The sequence below is a fragment of the Gymnodraco acuticeps genome, unplaced genomic scaffold (assembly GCF_902827175.1).
Source record: "Gymnodraco acuticeps unplaced genomic scaffold, fGymAcu1.1, whole genome shotgun sequence".
Classification (NCBI taxonomy): Eukaryota; Metazoa; Chordata; class Actinopteri; order Perciformes; family Bathydraconidae; genus Gymnodraco; species Gymnodraco acuticeps.
This window is the reverse complement of record NW_022990879.1, coordinates 364,958-387,113: the sequence shown is the minus strand read 5'-3', so window position 1 is coordinate 387,113 and position 22,156 is coordinate 364,958. Positions and strand designations below refer to the sequence as shown.

General features: G+C 38.5%; 1 protein-coding gene across 1 annotated transcript in view; it reads left to right on the top strand.

Annotated features, from left to right (window-relative positions):
• Positions 1-3,940: 3,940 nt before the first annotated feature.
• rbm25a (RNA binding motif protein 25a) overlaps positions 3,941-22,156 on the top strand; it is a 37,266-nt gene continuing 19,050 nt past the window's right edge. Inside the window, exons 1-10 of the mRNA XM_034233401.1 lie at positions 3,941-4,115; positions 4,426-4,532; positions 5,131-5,180; positions 6,434-6,595; positions 7,003-7,060; positions 8,498-8,658; positions 10,362-10,562; positions 11,753-11,839; positions 19,068-19,336; positions 21,935-22,046. Of these exons, the coding sequence (XP_034089292.1) occupies positions 4,427-4,532; positions 5,131-5,180; positions 6,434-6,595; positions 7,003-7,060; positions 8,498-8,658; positions 10,362-10,562; positions 11,753-11,839; positions 19,068-19,336; positions 21,935-22,046 (1,206 nt within the window). The 5' untranslated portion in view covers positions 3,941-4,115; position 4,426. The remainder of the gene's footprint in view (positions 4,116-4,425; positions 4,533-5,130; positions 5,181-6,433; positions 6,596-7,002; positions 7,061-8,497; positions 8,659-10,361; positions 10,563-11,752; positions 11,840-19,067; positions 19,337-21,934; positions 22,047-22,156) is intronic.

Sequence of the window (22,156 nt, the reverse complement as noted above, 5' to 3'; positions counted from 1 at the left end):
AATACATATGATTATTATAATTGATGCACTGATGTGTAAGTAGGATTTTGTTTTGTTCTAACCACTCGGTTGTGTATAACCCTGAACAATCTGTATAGTGTACTCTCTACCTAATTGAATTTCAATTGTAATTACAAAAATCGTATTTCGTGTTTTAACAGTAGTAGGTTGGTTATAGTGTATTCTGTATATTTTACATTATTTATATATTTTGCATATTTGTACTTTTGATGTGTATATATCAACAGTTTATTATGTGTTATATGTGTTTATTTATCGTGTAATGCCTTGCTAACCTGCTACTCCTGTAAACAATGGGGATCAATACCTAAAGTATACACAAAGAAACTTATTTATATTTTTAATACATTTTTTAAGGCAGAAGAAAAAGGGAATACATATGTGTTATTAGTGATTATAAAAAACGAAATAAACATTAAGATAATGTATGGAAGTATGGAAGCCCATTTCCGCCACTTGAAAAAAATAAAATCCCCATGAAATTACGAGATAAAGTCATAATAATGAGATGAAAAGTCATAATTATGAGATAAGAAAGTCGAAATAATGAGATAAAAAGCAGACTGCGAAGGCGCATCAGCTGTGGTCCAAACTATGTATGGCACATTGATGGTTAAGACAAGTTTAAGCCATTTGGAATTGCAATCAGTGGATGCATTGACGGGTTTTCCAGAAAGATGATATGGCTTGAAGTTTACAAAACAAACAAAGACCCGAAGATCATCACTGGCTACTTTACTTGATTTTTTGCACCTTTTTGTGTAACAAGAAGAACTAAACAAATGCAACGGCCTCCAAAGAAGAGCTCGCCTCTCTCCAGTTATTTCGATATTATTGAACCTGAAGCTTGTTGCTTCGGCCCTGGGAGACCACAGAGTAATCCCCTGTTTCCTCGACTACGGTCTGGGAGCCGACAGGAAAGTTCAACACATGCATAATGAATGCTATCCATGCTATCTGACTGTACCACTTCGGTTTGGTGATGTTACTGAATAATCGCTATGGCATTAGCATTTCCCCCAGATTAGCAAACTGAAAAGCGATAAAAAACGACAGTGCAATGTACAATTAACGCATGACTTTTTAATCACTGCGTTACATGTACTGCAGGCTACTATAATTAGTGGTGTACCGTAGCTGAGATAACATTTACGGGTTAGTTAGGCTAGCAACTCACAGCAGCAGTATGCCTCGTGGCATAGAAATCTACCCTCGTGGGGGCGCGCTCATGTGATTGGCTTAGAATTGAGGAGACATCTGATTGGCTATAGATAGAAAAAATTACAAGTACGAATCGGCTGACCGTCAGGGAAGTCTCAAAAAACCCACACACGAATGCACGGTTTGCAGGTGCAGCGGTTTTAAACGGAAAACAAATATGTGTGGATCAAAAATACATATGTAAAACTTTTTTCTGTATTTGGATTTTATTTACATGTATATGAAACGGAACACATTTGTGTGTGCATTGAAAAACACAAGTGTGGATCCGGAAATACAAGTTTGAATCCTTTTGCGGATCATGAAATACAAGTTTGAATCCTTTTGCGGATCATGAAATACAAGTTTGAATCCTTTTGCGGATCATGAAATACAAGTTTGAATCCTTTTGCGGATCATGAAATACAAGTTTGAATCCTTTTGTGGATCATGAAATACAAGTGTGAATCCTTCTGTGTGCATGTGTGTATTATGAGACTGTTCTGAGCCCATATGGCATGAACGTTACCACAAAACTAACTATAGGCATATATAGTTCATAACAGGTAATGTCAAAGCTATGAACTGCATTGTTGTAGTTTAGCTGCAATATAGGCTATATGTAACATCTAACATTTACAAAAGTCACCTGTAATAGTTACCTTATTTAGGACTAGATGCCGTTTGCATGGTGGAGAGCAGCAAGGTGATGAAGGGACCTTTGAAGGCAGCGCCACTGCAGCGCATGCGCAATTATTATCTTATAATTATGACTTTTTATCTCATAATTTCGACTTTCTTATCTCATAATTATGACTTTTTATCTCATAATTTCGACTTTTTTATCTCATAATTATGACTTTTCATGGGGATTTTAATTTTTTTAAGTGGCGGAAATAGGCTTCCATAATAACGTTTATTTAACACTTAACATAAAACAAAGTAGTCGTTAACCGACTGAACTTCCGGTGGTTACTAAGCGACAACGAACACACCCCAACAAGTGTTTGTCTCCTGACGTCATAATCTTCCCGACCGCTGATTGGCGCAAAACGACCGACAGTTACAGTAATGTACACATCGGTAAATCAAAGGACGGCCAAGATGTCTCCACCTACGAAAATAAAATGAATGCATCTGGCGCCACCCAGCGTTTGAGAAGTGGAGAATCTCTGAGTTACATGTACATGTAAAGTAACTAAGTACATTTACTCAAGTATTGCACTTTAGAATCAAAATATCCTTAAAGTACCAAAAGTAAAAGTAGTCATTGTGCAGATTGGTCCATTTCAGAATAATATATATAATATGTTTTATAATGATTGATTATTAAAGTGTTATCAAAGCTGGTAAAGGTGCAACTAGTTTGAATGACTTTGTATACTGTAGCTTGTGAATTTACTCCAGGTGGAACTAAAGTCTGATTTCAGTGTTCATTATATTTCACATCATTCATCCACATCTGTAAAGTAACTAAAGGTATTAAATACATGTAGTGGAGTAAAAGTACACCATTTACCTCTGAGCTGTAGTGGAGGAGAAGTACAAGTAGCATGACATTCAAAGGCTGAAGTAAAGTACAAGTAGGCCTATCTCAAAATGGTACTTAACCCATAAGAACCCGGACACATTTCTACTTTTGGGGAAATTAAGGGGAACATAATTTAGACTAAATAGACCACCTACAGTAGAACACATTTCTGACAAGAAACCCCCCCTAGTGTCAAATATCTGAAATGTGACATATATGTCACATTGGGCTTTAATGGTAAAATAACTCTTATTTTTAACTTAATTAATGAGGATGATTTGTTGGTTTAAATTAGTTTGAACATTCTTTGAATTGAAGAATAAAGAACATATTAACTCAATATAATTGAATCAGCTAAATTAACTGAGCAGATCATAATCATATTTCTAATTGTGCATATATGTCACTTTGGGTTTACTGTGAAAGTTTAGGGTTAAAGTCCCGATCAGTGTCACAGCGATGTTTGTCTCATTTGTTTCATATCAATTTGATCAAAACATGTGTCCACAACAGGTTAAATGTAATAAAGGACATGTTATGTAAGCATTTTAACTCTTAAATGGCTTGAATTTTACCTTTAGCAACAACAACAAAAGCTTTTGAAATGTAGCTCGTTATGTCACATGTGTTAGCCTGGCACATGGACATCTTGGACATGTTGTTATGGGAACACAAAATCACATGTCCGGGAACACAAAATCACATGTCCTGGACCATGACCCACCAGACTGTTCAGTGTGTGTCACTTAGCGACTTCATGAGATAAAAATAAAGGCTAAAGCCGTATAAGAAACTGTCCAGAACATTTAAAGTTCATGTGTTCATGTAAGTTCAATTACTTATTGTAAGTCGCTTTGGATAAAAGCGTCAGCTAAATGCAATGTAATGTGACACCCGTGTGACACCCGTGGCACGGTGGCTCCTTATGGGTTAAATTCAGTAGGCTACTTGAGTAAATGTACTTAGTTACTTTACACATCTGGATAACCGTCTGTCAGTGGGGGCTTGTTAATGACACCGATAGCCTCATTAAGCCAAATTGACTCAGACAAAATTAAACCAAACATGATGTCTACATCTGTTCTGTGTGGTTATTTGTTTGGTTTTATAAAAAAAAAAAAATAGGATTTGCCTGACAGTCTGAATTTAGGGCAATAAAAACAAACTCTATCTCTGCTTTCCCACAATCCATTGCGAACAGAAAGGGTCCCTCTTATTTGTATCCATTGGGGCTCCTGCAGCGAAATAGAAACGCTCATCTTACGCGTTACGTTTTCCCGTTAACCGTATTTAATGGGCTTTTATCCGGATATCCCACAGTGTTACTAGCCGCTGGGTTTTATTCCACACGTGTTAGCAGCAGGTGAGTGAATCCTCACATGACCGCTGAAGCTAACAGAGCTAGCAAGGCCACAGCTAGCTAGCTTTAGCTAATGATGCTAGTTAACGTGAAGGAATTGCACTTTTTTTTTACTAAACAGGTAGTAACTGGTTAGTTTGAGACGTCAGCTAACATATATATAGTTAAAGTAAAGTGTAATATTATGATTAACATGACATAGCCCAGGTTAGCCTCTGAGGAACACTGTTTCTCTGGTTTTCAGCTGATCATCCTCTGTTCCTGATAGCTTTCTGTGTATTACAAGTGTTTCTGATTTGTTGATTTCTTTCAGGATGTCATACCCTCCTCCTATGAACCGCCAGCAGATCGGCATCCCGCAGTTACCCCCCCGGATCCCTCCTCCTCAGTATGCGGGGTTTGCACAGACTGTCCCCCCAGGTACGTTACTGTTGGCTTCATATCAGAACAAGTGCCCATATGTTGGAGTCAAAGCAGTAATAACAGATTGTAAATATGCTATGTGACAAGTCAAAGTCCTGCATTGACAATCTTATTTAACTACAAAATAATTGCCTTCAAAATAATCCAAAAGTACTTGTTATGCATAAAAGATCCTTTCTTCCTGTATCAGTCAGGCTGTACAACAACACAAACAACAACAAAACAAACAAAGACTGAGAAACCACTGTTTGTCAATAACACCAATGTGCAATATATACCCATATATATATATATACAATTATAATTACTGACTGCCTTCTTAGTTTGACAAACTAATAATCTGTAAGTAACTCTGTAGTATATAACAGTTTAAAGTAGTTTGTGTTTGTTTTAATCCTTTACATGATCTCCTTGTATTTACCATCTGGATTTTCTTGCTCAAAAATGTTTGCAAATAGAAAGAGAGTTACCAACATTTCTTTGTAAACTTTACTGCTTTACTGCTTGGGTAATCTCACACAACAAAACATAGAATTGTGTGAAGTTATATTCCTCACTACATGGTTTGTTTATTGTATCTTGTGTTTATTCCCAGGTACTCCCATGATCCCGGTTCATATGGGCGTTTTGACCCCCACACCCTCAGTGAGTTGGAAGCAGTTCTTACTGTGTGTGATTTAAAGCATCGGCTGTTCTATTAAACCTGACTGATCCTTACTTACTGTCACTCTTGAATCGGTTTGATATTCTGCTGCTCAACAGAGCGGTGCAGTGATGACGTCTTTTTGTAGGCCGACCCGGAAGTAAGCTGCACAAGGGTTCCCTCGACAAAAAAGCAACGGGATTTCTCCTTAGGATTTTGGAATAAAAAAAATAAGATGTGTGGAAAACCAACCGGTTTGATAAATGCACGTTTTGTTCAGCCGGATCAAATCCACACGTCTACCCTACTTATATAATTTTCGAATCATAAATCTAACCGCCCGAAGCAAAATGCTAACGTTATGCTATAAACTAACTGCAGCCGAGTACAGCAGCACGACTTCAACGTCACGCCAACTTAAAGGTGGGGTAGGTAATTCACTTCAGAAACACTTTTTGTTATAAATACAAACAGTAATACAATAAATACATTAAAATATTTCATCTGGAAGCCGTGGCGCTGTAAAAAGCTCGACCAATCATCTGAGCCGGCTAAAGTAACTGGATGGCCTACCTGCCTGTCAGCCTTCCATCTGTGCACAAACTTATCTCGTGCCCTCATTGGTCATGTTCGTGTGTGTTGGAGGAGGGGCTCTGTGAGGAAGTCTGAAGGAAGGGGCAGATTCTTTCCGGTTGTGTATTTTCAAATTCTAGCGCACTCGAGCTGGTTTCTCCGTTCTTACCTACCCTACCTTTAAGATCCATATTCAAACATACAGATTCAAAGTTGTACGAGTTGAAGCGTTTGTTTGAACAGTCTGTAGGAGGCAGGGACTTGCTTTCAAGCAGAACAGGGCAATCAAACTTAGAGGTGTTTACGTGTTCGGCGTAATGGCGTACAACGACCTCCAACTTCTGTAGTCCTATTCAGCCACTTGGTAACAACCATCGTTTTTCAGACACGGAAACTCTTCAGAAATCACCCAAAGAACAAAACGTGATCCGTGTCTTCAATGTGTCTCAACCACAGACCTGATTTCCAGCTATTTTCCAAAAACTAGTTCAAAAATCCCACTGGCTCTGAGACGAGGGAACCAGTAGTGGTGAAATGCTAACTCACTTCCGGGTTTTAGGACTCGTCACTTCACCACTCTACAGAGACATTTGTAATCTAATTATAGTCATTTGAGCACTTTTTGTGACATGCCTTTGTTGTTGCGCTGGATTACAGTAACACCTGTTTTGTGATGTTGCAGGTTCTCATCCCGACCTCAGTGTCTATAACCCATAAGCCGATGCTCATAAAGAAGGACCCGATCATTAGAGCCTCGGACGACAACGGCGGCCCGACCACCACCGTGTTCGTGGGGAACATCTCTGAAAAGGCTTCTGACATGTTGGTCAGACAGCTGCTTGCGGTAAGTGTACCTACCCCACCCTTTTATTGAAGACATTTTTTAAAGCAGTAAATATCCTAGGAATGTTCAAACGGTTACAGTTAATTGCATAGGTTCGAGTTTCAGGCGACAGGCAGTTTATACACATCGAGTGATGCAGCATCTTGTGTCGGAGCTAATCGATTTGACAGAAAGTCACTTGAACAATCCCAGCATAACAGGTTTTGAGCATAACTGGTCATAACTTGTCTCAAGGGTGGTACTCATACTGTGGTCTTTTCTGATACTCTTATCATATCGTTAAAACCTCACAGCGTTGCAGCCCTACTCGTCACGACATAACCCCGGAACAAATGAATCAGAAATACTGCAACCTTTCCTAGCACTGAAGCTTTAATCCTTTGTTTCCCTCTTCTCTTTCAATATAGAAATGTGGTATTGTTCTGAGCTGGAAAAGGGTGCAAGGTGCCTCTGGGAAACTTCAAGGTAGGAAACACAACGCATTATTTTCCCAAAAAAGCCAAGCTGTTGCAAGACAATGCGATGGCAGTTATATAGAAGAAAATAGCCTATTTATTAGACCATTTTGAAATATGCTTATCCCTCAAAGTAATAGAAGAGATGGGTTGAGGTTTTTTTTAAATAACCCAGCCATTATTGAAGCTAATACACGCCCTTACTGCAAAGGTTTGCCTGAATCAACCACTGAAACAGACCCACAGGCAGAATTGTCTGAGAGCTGAGACAAGCACTGTCAGTGAGGGCAGCCCCCGTCTCTTAATAGGCAATTATTTCCTAATGGAAGTGACACTGACGATCACTAATGACATAGAGAGGCGAAGTCCCGCCCATCTACTTCCGACCCATGGGACCTTATGTATTGAAGTCAATGGGGAGAGAAAGATTATCTTTCGATCCCGTTTGAATTGTGCTACGAATTACACATATGATGTTTGTCAATCTTAACAAATAATTTCCAAGTCAAAAAAGTCACAGTTTGTCGTAAAACTGTTGAAATATAAGATTATGAAAAATACGCAACTAGAAAGACTACAAATCCCAGAAGCCCGGTTCCGTAAGAGCCAGCATGCGGGACCGGGCTTCTGGGATTTGTAGTCTTTCTAGTTGCGTATTTATATACTAACTCCCCTTGTGTGTATGTACAGCTCTCAACACGCCCAGACTTGGAGTGATTTTCACCTCTTTTAATACTTTCCGCCTCATTCTGAAAGAAAGAGGTGAAATGTGCCAACGTGACGGCCGTCTTGGTGTGTGGTGCGAGACGGGAGATGTAGTTACATGTCACTTGTTAGACGCTTTTATCCAAAACGACTTACATACTCAATACTGTGGGCAATCCCCACAGGAGCAATTTGGGGACATGCTGACTGCAGTGGGGTTTGAACCTGTGCTCCCAGATCCGAACACCAACGCACTAGTCCACTGCACCACACGCCTCCCTAGGAGTTGTAGTTCATTGAGCGGTTTCACACAAAAAAAAGTGTTACTTCACAGTTTTACGACACATTTAAAAAAATGTTGACTTCAAAATTATCTTTTAAATTGACAAACATCATATGTGTAATTCGTGGCACAATTCAAACGGGATCGAAAGATAATCTTTCTCTCTCCATTGACTTCAATGCATACTTTTTCTGAAATGAGGTCCCATGGAGCTCCCCCGGAAAGGGAGGGACTTCGCCTCTCTATAGTAAAATTGGATTTTAGAATTGACTGATTAACAAGACAGTGATGGACCTACCAACTGTTATTTTCAGCAGTGAATATAAATAGGTATTTCTTTGCACACATTTTCTGAAAAATCATCATTCTTTGTTAGATTTCATATTTTTCCCTGCAAATATTGAAAGATATCAGGTTTGTTTCTGTTAACCATCGTCTCTCTGCTCTCCTCTCCTGAAGCGTTTGGGTTCTGTGAGTACAAGGAGCCGGAGTCCACGCTGCGAGCGCTCAGACTTCTTCACGAGCTGATGTTAGGAGACAAGAAGCTGCTCGTGAAGGTCGACGCCAAAACCAAGAGCCAGCTGGAGGAGTGGAAGGCCAAGAAGAGGAGCGCCAACGGGGTACGCTCTGCGCCTGATGAGGGTTTACTTTTCCTCATGTCTTTATCCAAGAACCATCGACATCAAGTGCACACTAAACGGTGCTTAGCTGGGGTACATGTATAGGAAAAACAATCTAAAGGAATATTAACAAGAGCTGATATCATTGGTCCTTTAAATATTCAATTTCAAACATTAGGTTTTATTACCTTCTTATTTAACGCTTGCCTTTGTTTTGGTGCCATATGGATTCAGTTATTGGTAGAAATGTACTTTAGATTGGGTACGTCTGCTTATGTGAATGTGAAATGTTCACATAAATAAGATTAACTGCAAAAAAACTATATTTCCTTCTTTCTAATGAGACAGTTAGTTAAGATAAGGAGATACTAAGAGTCCTAAGTCCTAAGTAAAAGGATCTCTTAGTGAGTGATGAGTTGTGTACAGACTCGACGGGTAATAATGGATTATGACTGAAATGTTACGATCCTGTCCGTCAAAATGAGTAACAACGAAAAAGTCTAACGCCACCACTGCTTGGGAGAAAGAAACGATGTGATATTTGGGCCCATTTTCGCTACAATGAGGCGGAGAGACAAAGGGAATGCATTGTTTTATCAGAAGGGAAGCAATGTGGCCAAAACACCACAAACCTGATACTCTCTGCAAAGCTTCTTAATCATTCAACCTGTTTTTCATCAAATAAGGACAAGATATAATCTTATTGTGAAATAAATGTGACTAAAATGACAAATGATTGGTTTTGGTTAGACTAGTTTGACTGAAATGTTTGATATAAGCTGATGACTAAAAAAGACTCAACAGTTTTCATTGACAAAAAGTAGACTAAAATAATTAGTTTTCTTTGACTAAAATAAGACTAAAATGCTCAGACTTTTAGTCGACTAAAACTTGACTAAATAAAAACAGGATGAAGGTGACTAAAACCAAAAAGGAAATTTAACACAGGACTAAAACTAAATAAAAAAATAGTTTAAACCCCCCTTATGAGCCCACTGTGCTCTGATTGGTCAGCTCGCCCACTCTGTTCTGATGAGTCCACCACCGTTACAGAGGAACATCAGTGATTATGTTTTACAATGGCGTTAGTTAGCAACCAGGAAATGACACCAGTAATGACAAACAGATGAGAATGGGGTCTGGGTGCCGAGTTGGCGGGACGTTGCTCCGCCCTTTGAGACTCGAGGAGCGGACAGTGTGAGCTGGATTACTGGTGTCGTTTCCTGGTTGCTGCGTGGGGTCTGCGAGACACCGCGGAGCTCAGCCTGAGCACACACACACACACACACACACACACACACACACACACACAGCAAGAAACAAATGGAAAGAGAGAAATGTCCACCGAGGCGTTCTGGGGCAGCACAGACAGGTCTTCTCTGTGTTAGAGTTTTACTCGCTACAGGGTGTACTTTGAGGGTTTGTGACTCTGCAGACCGTTACATGCAGAAAAAGCTACATAACACACAAGAGGACGGGTAAGAACCAGACAAGCATGACATGGGACCTTTAAGAATATTAAGTTTATCATTTTTTTTAAATGCTATATCAATATTTTAGGTAGTTTCTCATAATACAGAGTCTTTCTTTCTTCCTCTCATTGACCGAATGATGTCTTCTTTAAAGCTGCAGATTAAAATATAATTATTCATTTATGTTAAGTTGGGGTTATAAGTTTGTAATTTTCTGGTTTTGTCTCTCAGGGCGCAGGTGTTGGGTCAAAGAACGGGGACGACGATGGCGATGACGAGGAGGTCCTGGATGAAGAGACTCTGCACCGGGACCAGGTGGTGAAGGGAGCGATAGAAATCCTGACCCGAGAGTACGCCAGCGAGCTGAACGCTCCGTCACAGGACCCCGACAGCCAGCCGCGCAACAAGAAGAGGAAGGAGAAGAAGGAGGAGGTAGGTTTTAATTAAGAAGGCTCAAGGCTTTTATTAGTCATGCGTACATAGCTACCGTGTAGTCATGACGATGAAAATCTTAGGTCACACGCTCCACCAACAATAAAACAGAAAAAATATTGCAAATAAATACAAAAAGAAAAATAGTGCAATGATTTGTAGCTTACTGTTAAACTGTATTTAAAAGCTAAATAATTGATGTAATGGACAAATATTTACTGTATAGCAGCTTAAAAATAGGGTTCGATACCTTATTTCTTCTCACTTGTTTTACCACACGGGTGAATCTGATTTAAATATACTTTTAAAAAGTATTAAAAGTTGATAAATAAATGTAGCGAAAATTAGGGCTATTAAAAAGTATTAAACGGCATTTTCCAAGGTATTACATTTTCTAGCTTGTTTTCAATAAGTATATAAATGGTCCAAAGAGGTTGTGTTCTACAGTCTGCCTCAATGTGAGGTAAAGTGTGTCGCCAATGTAACCGGTTAAAACTCCAAGTGGCGATGAGGTCTTAAAATGTATGGAAAGGGTCTTAAAAAAGGTCTTACATTTGACTTGCTGCATATACCCTGCCAACTAACTGAACCATTGAATTATGGAGAATCTACCGATTGTCCGTATTGACAAAATTAATCGGCCGTTTAATGCAAGCCACACTTCCAAGTAATTTCAGTTGTTTCTGTTAACTTTTGATATGGCTGCTCGATTTACTTTTCATAATCACGATTATTTTGGTCAATAATTGATATCACGATTATTAAATACGATTATTCATTGACTTTGAAAACATCCATTTATTGAACTTTAAATCAAATAATAATTTGAACAGTATCTTTTTAACTGTTGATTACCCTGAATGTATAATTCAACTGAAAAACCAATACAAAAATAAATTAAATAATACATTTAAATAAATAATGTCAAAAACAATAAATACCAATAAACAAGATCAACAAATATTTTGCAGCGCACTTCCACAAACTACTAAACATTTATAAATATGATAAATTAGACTAAAATAAATTAGATCAAATATGTCACACCCAAAATAATCGCTTTTTCCGATTATGTTGTTTTCGTAATTGTGGCAGGCCAAAATCGTAATTGCGATTTAAAATACGATTAATTGCACAGCCCTAACTTTTGAGTACTTAGTTTGTCTTTCTGGTCTTTCTCTCCTTTATGGAAGGAGGATATCAACGCCATGGAGATGGAGGACGACAAGAGAGACCTGATATCCAGAGAGATCAGTAAATTCAGAGACACACACAAGGTAATGTATCAAACTGCTCTTATTACTCACTAATTTTAGATATGAAATCCTTTTATAATTCCTCTACACCTCTATGGAGCTGCAGTTAAGATAACTTGTGGGGTCAATTCCTCCATAACATAGAGAGGCGAAGTCCCGCCCATCTACTTCCAACCCATGGGACCTTATTTCGGAAAAATTATGTATTGAAGTCGATGGAGAGAGAAAGATTATCTTTCGATCCCGTTTGAATTGTGCCACGAATTACACATATGAAGTTTGTCAATTAAAAAAATCATTTCCATGTAAAAAAAAGTCAGTTTGTCGTAAAACTGTTGAAATATGAGACTGAAAAATACGCAACTAGAAAGACTACAAATCCCAGAATCCCGGTCCCGCATGCTGGCTCTTAGGAACCGACTAAGTTTTACGACATTTTAATTTTTTTTACTTGTAAAATTATCTTTTAAATTGACAAACATCATATGTGTAACTCGTGGCACGATTCAAACGGGATCAAAAGATAATCTTTCTCTCTCCATTGACTTCAATACATACTTTTCCTGAAATAAGGGTCCCATGGAGCTCCCCGGAAAGGGAGGGACTTCGCCTCTCTATTGTTAGTCAACTCTAGTAAAAAAGCAATGTGTTTTATATTCAGATGCTGAAATTCAAACATTAAAGGAACAGAAAGTAGTAGATTTTCCAATATTTTTATACTATCTATTTGATTTCTCTAACTAGTATCTGTCAGTGTTTCCACATTGGACCAGAGTACATATTGGTCTTTATAGTTCAGATTTGAGACTAAAGGTTTTGCACAGACTTCACACAGAGTGCATGGACACGATGTTAAATCCCTCTAAAGCTAATCTATTGATTAAACCCCACCAATGTGGTAGTGTTCATTGGGTGACTAGAGCAAGATGAATCTCACAATCTCTGCTTGAGGATAGGATGTAAGTATGATCCTCCATTTCTTCTCTACTCATGTTGGGCGCCCCCTGCTGGAGGCTCTGCAGAGGGGCAACTGGCTCTCAGCTCACTGTGAATATACTTAATTTAAATGTGGGTTTTTGGGGAAACAAACTGGATTCATACAGATTTCTGGCAGTGCACAGGTGTCAGGGCAGCTCAGTGAACCTCTGCAGTTCCTCACATGATAAATGACGTGTTTGAGGAACAAGCACAGCCTGTATGAGCCTAACCACTGCAGAGTTTGAACTGCAGCATCTAGTGTTATGAAGCAGGGAGCGCCCGTCCACAGCACTCGGAGTCTGAAGACATGCAAGGTGAGTGGATTTATTTCAGTTTTTTTTCTTTCTCCTGGTCTGTGACTCAGTGACTCCAGCCCCACTAGACTTACGTAAACAAGGGAATATATGAGTGGATCACCGTGGTGTTATTAATGAGGAGGACGAAGCTGCAGGGACAAAGGAAGACGAGACTAAATCAGAACTTCAAACACTGTTACTGATAGAGCTGCAACGATAAAGCCATAACTGTAAGTCATTTTTTATGCAAAGATATCAGAAAAAGGTTGTTTTAGCCTCTCGGATATAACGACAATTACGCTTTTCCATGTGTTATATTAAATTGAAAATTAAGATTTTAAACCTTGGACAGAAACCAGGATTGACATTTTTCAATGTCCAGAAAATAATCTGCAGAATAATTGGCATTAGTTGCATCCCACATTACATAGGTGCCCCGAATTGTATAAGGACCTATTATCTTAAAGCTCACCTATTATGCAAAATCCTCTTCTTCATGTCTCTTCTTCATCAACATGTGTCCCCTCTTCTTCATGTCTCTTCTACATCAACATCTGTCCCCTCTTCTCCATGTCTCTTCTACATATCAACATGTGTCCTCTCTTCTTCATGTCTCTTCTACATCAACATGTGTCCCTCTTCTTCATGTCTCTTCTACATCAACATGTGTCCTCCTCTTCCCAGTAGTCTCTTCTACATCAACATGTGTCCCCTCTTCTTCATGTCTCTTCTACATCAACATGTGTCCCCTCTTCTTCATGTCTCTTCTACATCAACATGTGTTCCTCTCTTCTTCATGTCTCTTCTTCATCAACATGTGTCCCCTCTTCTTCATGTCTCTTTCTACATCAACATGTGTCCCCTCTTCTTCATGTCTCTTCTACATCAACATGTGCCTCTCTTCTTCATGTCTCTTCTACATCAACCATGTGTCCCCTCTTCTTCATGTCTCTTCTACATCTACATGTGTCCCCTCTTCTTCAATGTCTCTTCTACCCATCAACATGTGTCCCCTCTTCTTCACGTCTCTTCTACATCAACACTGTGTCCCCTTTTCTTCACGTCTCTTCTACATCAACATGTGTCCCCTCTTCTTCATGTCTCTTCTACATCAACATGTGTCCCCTCTTCTTCATGTCTCTTCTACATCAACATGTGTCCCCTCTTCTTCATGTCTCTTCTACATCAACATGTGTCCCCTCTCCTTCATGTCTCTTCTACATCAACATGTGTCCCCTCTTCTTCATGTCTCTTCTACATCAACATGTGTCCCCTCTTCTTCATGTCTCTTCGACATCAACATGTGTCCCCTCTTCTTCATGTCTCCTCTACATCAACATGTGTCCCCTCTTCTTCATGTCTCTTCTACATCAACATGTGTCCCCTCTTCTTCATGTCTCTTCTACATCAACATGTGTCCCCTCTTCTCCATGTCTCTTCTACATCAACATGTGTCCCCTCTTCTTCATGTCTCTTCTACATCAACATGTGTCCCCCTCTTCTTCATGTCTCTTCTACATCAACATGTGTCCCCTCTTCTTCATGTCTCTTCTACATCAACATGTGTCCCCTCTTCTTCATGTCTCTTCTACATCAACATGTGTCCCCTCTGTGGAAAGAGACTCTGAAAGTTTCAGGAACAAAGATTCTCTCTCTTTTTTGATCCATTTCTATAAAAACCTGTCTGAAAATGAGCTGATCAGATTTTGGCCACTTTATGATGTCATAACGATGTTTGGTCTTGTGTAACCATTAGCCAATCAGCAACCAAGGTAAACCCCCACTCCCCCTTATCACCTGAATCTCCTCCTAGAGCACCATTGGGTTCTTTGTAACCAAGTCTCTCTCAGAGGGGCGTGGGGAGGGGCTCCTTATTTTCATCTAAAGTAACAGACAGAGAATCAGCACTTTGGAAACAGGGCTGAAACAGAGGGGATTATGGGTAATGCTGCAATGATCTGTTTGGTGTTTCAGCCAATCAGAGACAGGCTCTGTAGATATCTGAGACCTGGGATATATTGATGAAAAACAGTACAATAGGGGACCTTTAAACTATTTTACTATTATTTTGTACTTCTGTATAAAATAGGTTCCTACAATCAGCTCTTATGTTTTAAAAGAATGAATAGTCCACTGCAAGATCAAAACAAGCCAAAACTGCAGGTTAAGTATAAGAAAAAAGACAATTCCTGCACATAATGATATTATAATGTATGTATTACTCTTTTTAGCAGCTCTTTTCAAATAAATTACTGCAGAGGGGAAAAGCGTGTGCAGGAATTTGAAAATGAACCACGTAGACAGAACAAGGGGTTGAAAGTTAAGATGCATGATGGATATCACATCCCAAATAAAAGGGGAACTTGTAACCATAACGATGAGGTGGTCTCAGACATACAGTTTGAAATATAACATCGTTAACACCTTCTGCATGCAACTTAAAACGGCTCGCCTCAGTCAGTGTTTGAAATGTTGATGTTCTCACGTAGTATGTCTCAAACTAGCCCTTACAAATCAGTCAATAACCGAATTGTAGAACAAGAGGTAAGTTATAGAATGAAAACAGGACTTGGCTCCTTAAAATGACAACTCGATAAGGAAGTTCAGACGTCATCCTTCCTTTCCTACTTCTTTATCATTTAATGGCAACAGCACTGAGCACTCCCATGTGTTAGACGTTTGTGAAATCACACAGTTGAGGTTTTTATTATGATTATTTATTGGGTTGGAGAGGCCATAGAGATGCCAGAAGACTTCCTACAGGTAAGACTGTTTCTCTAATATCCTTGTGTCAAAATGAAATCTGTCTCAGTTGTTGTTTATGTGGCTGAACGAGCTGTAATTAGATGCTTCACAGGTATCGTGTGGTTCCTGATTATTTCTGACTTTACACATGACCTGTTTTGCTCCCACACGTAGCCTGTAGGATGTGTAGGAGCTGAAGTTCATCCCCTGTGAGTCACACCTGTAGCTCCACAACGGTCTGTAGAAAACACCATGACTTTATGATGACTAGTTGGAAAGCAGACACAATACAAGATATTTAGAGTTCAGTCAAGAGGCGCATTCACACCGCAGTACTTTTCCCACAAAGGTTCACTCGGAGGGAATAGATTTTTGAAGAGAATCAGAAATGTTTTTGTTTTTTCCCAGGTTCATTTTATTTGGGGGAAATGTAACAATGACATTTAACTTAACTTATTTATATTAACAGGTAAATAAAACGTGAAAATATATCAAATGTAAGTAACAGTTTAAATAAAAACTAATGTAAAAATATGTATATAAGAAATGAAGGTAAAACGCCAGAAACAAGAAAAAATAAGATTAAATTAAATATTTCTCTAAACATAAGAAATTCGAGTTAAATGTGCAATAAAAGATAACGTAGAGAAACAGTAAAAAAGTGTATATAAAAATAAGAAATACATATACAATGTCCGTAAACAAAATCAGTTAGAGGATATTGATTTAACAAGAGGTATCTGGTACTGTAGTTTTAAATATGTCTGTTTTTAAATAGCAATTATGCAACATAGCCCACATGATGATGATAAAAGTTAATACAGTTAAAAGAGACGTGCAGCTCTCACTGTTGCATTGCACATCTCGTATGTAAAAACAAAGAAATGGGAGCTGATTATATAATTCTCTCAATCGGGACATTTGCCACGTTAATCTCGGGGCTTTTATAAATCACTTGGCACCCCGAGGTGAGATCAGAGCGGTGTGACGTTAGATCAACTGGATGACCTCATAAATATAACTTTAAGTGAGGCTGTACCGTTCTTGATTTACACTCAAATGCTGCAGACTTGTTTACTTTGTGTTTCTGCACAGTCAAAAATCAAGATGAGGCTAAATTCATATTCTTTTTACAATTTATTTTTGTGGAGTTATATTCCAGTGGTGCCTGCGTAGGATTGTCTCAGGCTCGTGGGATGCAAACATTTAAAAATAACAGTGTTTTAAAGTGCTGGAAGTCAACATTTATTGAGACATTTCATTGTAATAATTTCTGAAATTCACAATTAACCCTAAAATAATGCAGAAAATACGGTTTTCTGCACAAAAAGGGATGCACTGACAAGTTGTGTGTGTATATAGATAAACAGAAATTAATTATAATACAAATTGACCAACTCATTAAATCTGATTATTCGTTTAAGTAAAAAAATATATAAAATATGACCAGAAACATTTAATGCTTCATTCAAAAGAAGCTTCAAGTGTAAAAATCTAATCTAAAAGTGTACAGCCCTGCATGAAAATAACAACTTTGAATTACACCCAAAGAATAATGCAAATCTGTGGAAAAGCATTACATAATATTTACACCCCCGTGTGTTTCCTGCATCCGGTCAAAGCCATTACCTTCCTGCACTTAAAGCCTGCATTGATTTGTTTGTAGAGTGGGTAGACGTGTGTTCCACTATATATATTGTATTTATTGGACTGGCCCTCTTGTTATATCAGAGCGTAATCTCAGAGGACGGGATGACCTGTTATATATGTGAGAAAGAAAAAACTCCATATGAGAGAATGTGAGAAAAGAGTAGGCAGGACAGGAAGTGATCCATTCAGCACTTTGGGGTAGCAAAGAAATACAATAATGTTAATGGTAAAAGTGTTTGAGTATTACATGAGATAAAACGTTATTGTCATTGCATAAGTACAGAACAACTACAAGGACAACGAAAGGCATCTGAGCAGAATAATGTATAATATAAGTATATCAATATGCAGTATAAACTAAAATATCAAGAATAAAATAAATAATTACTTAAAGGGGACCTATCATGCAAAATGCACTTGTTGATGTCTTTTCTACATCAACATGTCCCCGGTGTGTCAGGGAACTCACGCAGCGTCAGAAAATAAAACCCTCTCTCTTTTCCTCCGTACCCAAATCTCTAAAAACGGGGAACAACGGAGCTGATCCAGATTTGCGTCCGATATGACGTAATATCTGAAATGTGGACGGCCCAATCAGAAACGTTGCTATCAGAAACAATGCCCGACTGTTTTGGACGTAATATGGTCGTTGTTTACATTAGCATCGCTAACTCTCAGAGCTAACCTGTACTGGAGAGCATGTGTGTGAAGAAGCAGGAAGTAAAAAGGAACTCACCTTGTGGTATAACCGGCAAGAGAGAAAGCCTTTGAGCTCCAAACTGTTTCAGAGAGAATCCTTGATAATCCATGATATGGAGTTTCATCACGGCAGTATTTAGTTTAGACAGTAGCTGCCGGGTCCCGCATGAGCTCAGACCCCTCCTCTTTAATTTAAAGCTTTATCCCCAAACAGCACTTTTGAAACAGGAAGTGAAATAGAGGGATATGAGGCATGGCTAGAATGGTCTGTTTGGTATTTTGAGCAAAACACTTCATAGACATGTTTTTTATATATTTGTATATATCTGAGACCCATGCTATTGCCTAAAAATAGCATGATAGGTGACCTTTAAGAATAATTATACAAATATTAAGAAATATACAAAATGATAATAATAAAGCTTTTTGTTTAGAATTGTTCATACACAGGATTCATCTAAAAAAAGGAATAAATAAGCATCACTATGGATCAGTACTGACACTATCACACATCATATGAAATACACATGACTAGCGATAGAAGATGGAGCTGTTTAGACGGTAATAATAATGTACAGTCAGGTTTTCACTTCCTCTCCTTCCTTTAATGGAAGTCTCTAGGTGTTTGTTTCCAGGGTTCCTCTGTAATGTATGGTCTTAAGTTAGTGTGTGTGCATTAAACAGCGGACCTCCTGCAGGAAACAAGAGGAGCAGCTGTGAGTCCTGGCAGTATGTGAGCATGTCTGGCCAATGGAGGCGAATTATTTCCAGTATCCTGCTTTTAAAAACATGTTTGTTGTATTTAATTATGATGTATTAAAAATATGGAGAATCTAGTAACACATTTGTTTTCCCGTTTTCTTCCTGTCGCGGTCCTGCAGAAGCTGGAGGAGGAAAAAGGAAAGAAGGAGAAGGAGCGTATGGAGATCGATAAGGAGAGGAGGGAGAGGGACAAAGAGCGGGAGAGAGAGAGGGAACGCCGGGACCGCGAGAAGGAGAAGGAGAGGGAGAGGGAGAGAGACAAGGAGCGAGAGAGAGACCGGGACCGCGAGAGAGAGAGAGATCGAGAGCGAGAGAGGACGAAGGAGAGAGAGAGGACGAGGGAGAGAGAGAGGAGTCGAGACGTCAGCGAGGGGCGGAGCAGATCCAGGTGAGTGGAGCTGAGGGTCAGAGGTCATGTTCCTGGTGATGAAATCAATGCATATGTGATGAGATCCAACCTTCTTGTCTTCATTGCCTTCTTAAACAGTAAGCTGTACAATTAGGATTTGGACAGGTGCAATGTCGAAATAGCAGGAAGCTAATTATCTGAATTTATTGTGGAGCTGCAAACAAACAATATTTTCGGGACTTGATAAAAAAGTACTTGTTCACAGAGGGGGGAAGTAGTGGCGTACAAATACTTCGTTACTGTACTTATTGTTCTGGTATCAGTACTTTACTCCACTACTTATTTTTCTGACGACTTTTTACTTTTACTTCTTACATGTTGAACTCAAATACCTGTACTTTCTACTTCTTACATGTTGAACTCAAATACCTGTACTTTCTACTTCTCACATGTTGAACTCAAATACCTGTACTTTCTACTTCTCACATGTTGAACTCAAATACCTGTACTTTCTACTTCTTACATGTTGAACCCAAATACCTGTACTTTCTACTTCTTACATGTTGAACACAAATACCTGTACTTTCTACTTCTTACATGTTGAACACAAATACCTGTACTTTCTACTTCTTACATGTTGAACCCAAATACCTGTACTTTCTACTTCTCACATGTTGAACTCAAATACCTGTACTTTCTACTTCTTACATGTTGAACACAAATACCTGTACTTTCTACTTCTTACATATTGAACACAAATACCTGTACTTTCTACTTCTTACATGTTGAACCCACATACCTGTACTTTCTACTTCTTACATGTTGAACACAAATATCTGTACTTTCTACTTCTTACATGTTGAACACAAATACCTGTACTTTCTACTTCTCACATGTTGAACTCAAATACCTGTACTTTCTACTTCTTACATGTTGAACTCAAATACCTGTACTTTCTACTTCTTACATGTTGAACTCAAATACCTGTACTTTCTACTTCTCACATGTTGAACTCAAATACCTGTACTTTCTACTTCTCACATGTTGAACACAAATACCTGTACTTTCTACTTCTTACATGTTGAACACAAATACCTGTACTTTCTACTTCTCACATGTTGAACTCAAATACCTGTACTTTCTACTTCTTACATGTTGAACTCAAATACCTGTACTTTCTACTTCTTACATGTTGAACTCAAATACCTGTACTTTCTACTTCTCACATGTTGAACTCAAATACCTGTACTTTCTACTTCTCACATGTTGAACACAAATACCTGTACTTTCTACTTCTTACATGTTGAACACAAATACCTGTACTTTCTACTTCTCACATGTTGAACACAAATACCTGTACTTTCTACTTCTTACATGTTGAACACAAATACCTGTACCTTCTACTTCTTACATGTTGAACACAAATACCTGTACTTTCTACTTCTTACATGTTGAACTCAAATACCTGTACTTTCTACTTCTTACATGTTGAACACAAATACCTTTACTTTCTACTTCTTACATGTTGAACACAAATACCTGTACTTTCTACTTCTTACATGTTGAACTCAAATACCTGTACTTTCTACTTCTTACATGTTGAACACAAATACCTGTACTTTCTACTTCTTACATGTTGAACACAAATACCTGTACTTTCTACTTCTTACATGTTGAACACAAATACCTGTACTTTCTACTTCTTACATGTTGAACCCAAATACCTGTACTTTCTACTTCTTACATGTTGAACACAAATACCTGTACTTTTCTACTTCTTACATGTTGAACACAAATACCTGTACTTTCTACTTCTTACATGTTGAACTCAAATACCTGTACTTTCTACTTCTTACATGTTGAACTCAAATACCTGTACTTTCTACTTCTTACATGTTGAACACAAATACCTGTACTTTCTACTTCTTACATGTTGAACTCAAATACCTGTACTTTCTACTTCTTACATGTTGAACTCAAATACCTGTACTTTCTACTTCTTACATGTTGAACTCAAATACCTGTACTTTCTACTTCTTACATGTTGAACACAAATACCTGTACTTCTACTTCTCTCATTTTCCAAACAGCTGGTTCCTTTAGTCTGAATGTGTGTTTGATGCGTGATCATTATTCTTTAGAGTCATTGCGTGCCTATTGATTTGAACACGATCCGTGTATCCATCATTTCCTGGTCTTCTCTAAAGAAGAGGGACCAATGGAAACGTTGTCATGTTGCCGTTGTTCAGCATGGAAACATTCATTAGCTAACAATGACATTATTGTTCTATTAATATAAAGGGAGGTCAGGTACTCTTTAAAACAGCTGGTAGTCATGGGTACTTTTTACTTAAGTACATTTCAAAGCCTCTTTACTTTGACTTGAGTAAAGAAGTTTAGTCAGTACTTCTACTTTTACCAGAGTATTTTTAAACACGAGTATCTGTACTTCTACTTGAGTAAAGGATGTGTGTACTTTTGCCATCTTTGCTTGTTTGGCACAGAGCCTCTTAAGCCTGTATCTTGTCAAGAGAACTGGGACCTAAGTGTAGTAAATATTTTTATTGCTGCATTATAAGTGTTTGTATTCATGTATTTTAATGGCTCTGGTACAAGACTAATCTAACTGTTCTGCAGAGAGAGGACTCGAGAAGACAAGAAACGAGACCGTGAAGAAGACGAGGAGGACGTTTACGAGCGCAGGAGACTGGAGAGGAGGCTCCGAGACAAGGAGGCCGCTTACCAAGAAGTACGTTCATCATCTCTCCTGTCATTTAGATTTTGTTCAATTAAGTGCTAAATAAAGAAATGCATTTAAAGACTGTACTTTGTTTATGTCTGACTCAGTGATGGTTATCT